The 1,876-nt window shown below is 33.7% G+C and overlaps 1 protein-coding gene across 1 annotated transcript; it reads left to right on the top strand.

The window, feature by feature from the left end:
- The first annotated feature begins 6 nt into the window (after nucleotides 1-6).
- LOC109592049 (uncharacterized) lies at nucleotides 7-1,798 on the top strand. The gene is made up of 7 exons (XM_020007621.1): nucleotides 7-529; nucleotides 577-613; nucleotides 666-728; nucleotides 778-1,089; nucleotides 1,138-1,197; nucleotides 1,241-1,570; nucleotides 1,613-1,798. Exons 1-6 carry the CDS (start codon nucleotides 8-10, stop codon nucleotides 1,567-1,569), a joined length of 1,323 nt encoding a protein of 440 aa, XP_019863180.1. The 5' UTR covers nucleotide 7; the 3' UTR covers nucleotide 1,570; nucleotides 1,613-1,798.
- Nucleotides 1,799-1,876: the final 78 nt, after the last annotated feature.

Raw genomic sequence — 1,876 nt, forward strand, 5'->3', positions numbered from 1 at the left:
TTACTTTATGCCTTGTGCTCTAAAACCAGCAGATGTAGAAAGAGAGGAGAGAGATGGGTCAGTTAGTCCAGCTCCTTTATTGATATGTTTTGAGTGTGGGTATACTCCTGTTGGTGTATTCTGTTGTCTAGTAGTGTATCTTCTTGATCAGAAGACAGATCAAGTATTGGAATGGAAGTTAACTGGTAATGATCAATATCGTAACAGGATTACCTTTCAAGTTGGTCAATACTATGATACTGTTACCTTAATCAGTCGTGCTACTTATCTTGAAGTTTGGGTTCAACAACAAATGAGTCCTTCACTAAATGACCTTTGTGATAAGATATTATCATCATTGCACAAAGGACTAGACATAGTCACACGATCACTCCATTACACTTACAAGTCAAAGCATATGTTTGGAGTACCATGTACATGTACTGGAGTACCTCATCCTGCTGTAATAGAGTATTGTTCAGAAGGAGCTAAGTGTACTAATGGTAATGTAATGCAACTTGATGAGAAACATTTGTACTGGTCTAAAAAGGTATTAAATATAAATAATTTATATTATTTTAACTGAATGTTTTATAGGTTGTTGAACTAACAACACTGATCCCACCTCTAGCTAGTAAATGATTCACTTCAATCTTTTGATTTCTTGTAATAATTATTATTTATAGAGTCACTGTCACATGATGATGATGTAGCCACTACAGTTTCTGAAGGCAAAAGGAATGCAGAAAGTTAGTGTACAATTATAAGCTACTATTAATTTGACTCATTCTCCTATAGACATCTTTCGTCATCATTCATTTAATATTTCCAAGTCAATTGCTAACAACATAACTCGTGTTATTGATCAATTGTGGGCATCCGAACTAATAAGTGGTAATATAAAAGATAGCCTCTCCACTGTACTTGGAATAGACAACTACAACAAAGCCAGCAGGGTTATGGGTAACATTAATAATATTCTCCAGACCCATCAAAATCCCACTGAGTATCTTACTGAAGTGTGTCATGCATTGTTCCTTATAGACAATGAACCACTCAAGCTCATTCTTATTAATATATTAAAGGAGTTAGGAAAACTACCACCTCAAGGTAAAAAATTAATTAAACCTATTGTATACACATTACATAATACTACAGACAGCAGACAGGATAGTAGTAAAAGCTCCTCTTTACATAAAAGACCAATAGCAGCACAAGGTACATGCACAATCACTTATTAATTATTATTGCATATCTATAGAAGACATGTCTGCCAGCAAGAGGTTTCAGATAGACTCTGAAGATCCTTATGACAGCAGTAGAAATACTTCTGATGATGGACAGTTCTCTGGTAGTGGCATTTTACAAAATGAAAACAGGGGACAAAAGAGACAGAGAGAAGAAGGTAGTTCTCCTGGAGATTTTACTACAATAAAAAAGTCAACAGCTCAAACCCCAGAAGTCATCAGTTTGTTGTCTGATGATGATGATGTCCTAATACTTGATCCTCCTCCTCCTTCAGATAAAGGATATGGTAAAAGATCAACTGGAAATAAACCACACAGAAGAAAAACTGGCTCCAACAAATAATGTAAGCAAAAAACATTTACATCAGCTTTAATTCCACTTGTAGGTACTGAATGTTAACCCTCTTGTCACTTATTTTACTTATTTTTTATACACAATCACTTAACATTCATTTTTTGTTTATAAATGATAAAACCATACAAATTTGACATTAAAAATATTAAATAGAAATCATTATAATTATAATAGTCATTTTACAAATCATTTCTTGAAGGAGAAACAATCTAAAACAAAAAGAAGATAAATATATTATGTCCTCTTGACCATCTCATCATCTCTCTCTCTTCTCAGGATCCATTATCTCTCTCTC

This window comes from Amphimedon queenslandica, unplaced genomic scaffold (assembly GCF_000090795.2).
Source record: "Amphimedon queenslandica unplaced genomic scaffold, v1.1 AMPQUscaffold_6446_Cont21595, whole genome shotgun sequence".
Taxonomy (NCBI): domain Eukaryota; kingdom Metazoa; phylum Porifera; class Demospongiae; order Haplosclerida; family Niphatidae; genus Amphimedon; species Amphimedon queenslandica.

What these genes read in the sequence shown, in the direction of transcription:
- LOC109592049 (XM_020007621.1), top strand. Translation starts at nt 8, where the DNA reads ATGCCTTGTGCTCTAAAACCAGCAGATGTAGAAAGAGAGGAGAGAGAT. An exon ending in ATTTGTACTGGTCTAAAAAG is followed by an intron (nt 530 to 576) that starts GTATTAAATATA and finishes AATGTTTTATAG; the next exon opens with GTTGTTGAACTAACAACACT. An exon ending in AAGACCAATAGCAGCACAAG is followed by an intron (nt 1,198 to 1,240) that starts GTACATGCACAA and finishes GCATATCTATAG; the next exon opens with AAGACATGTCTGCCAGCAAG.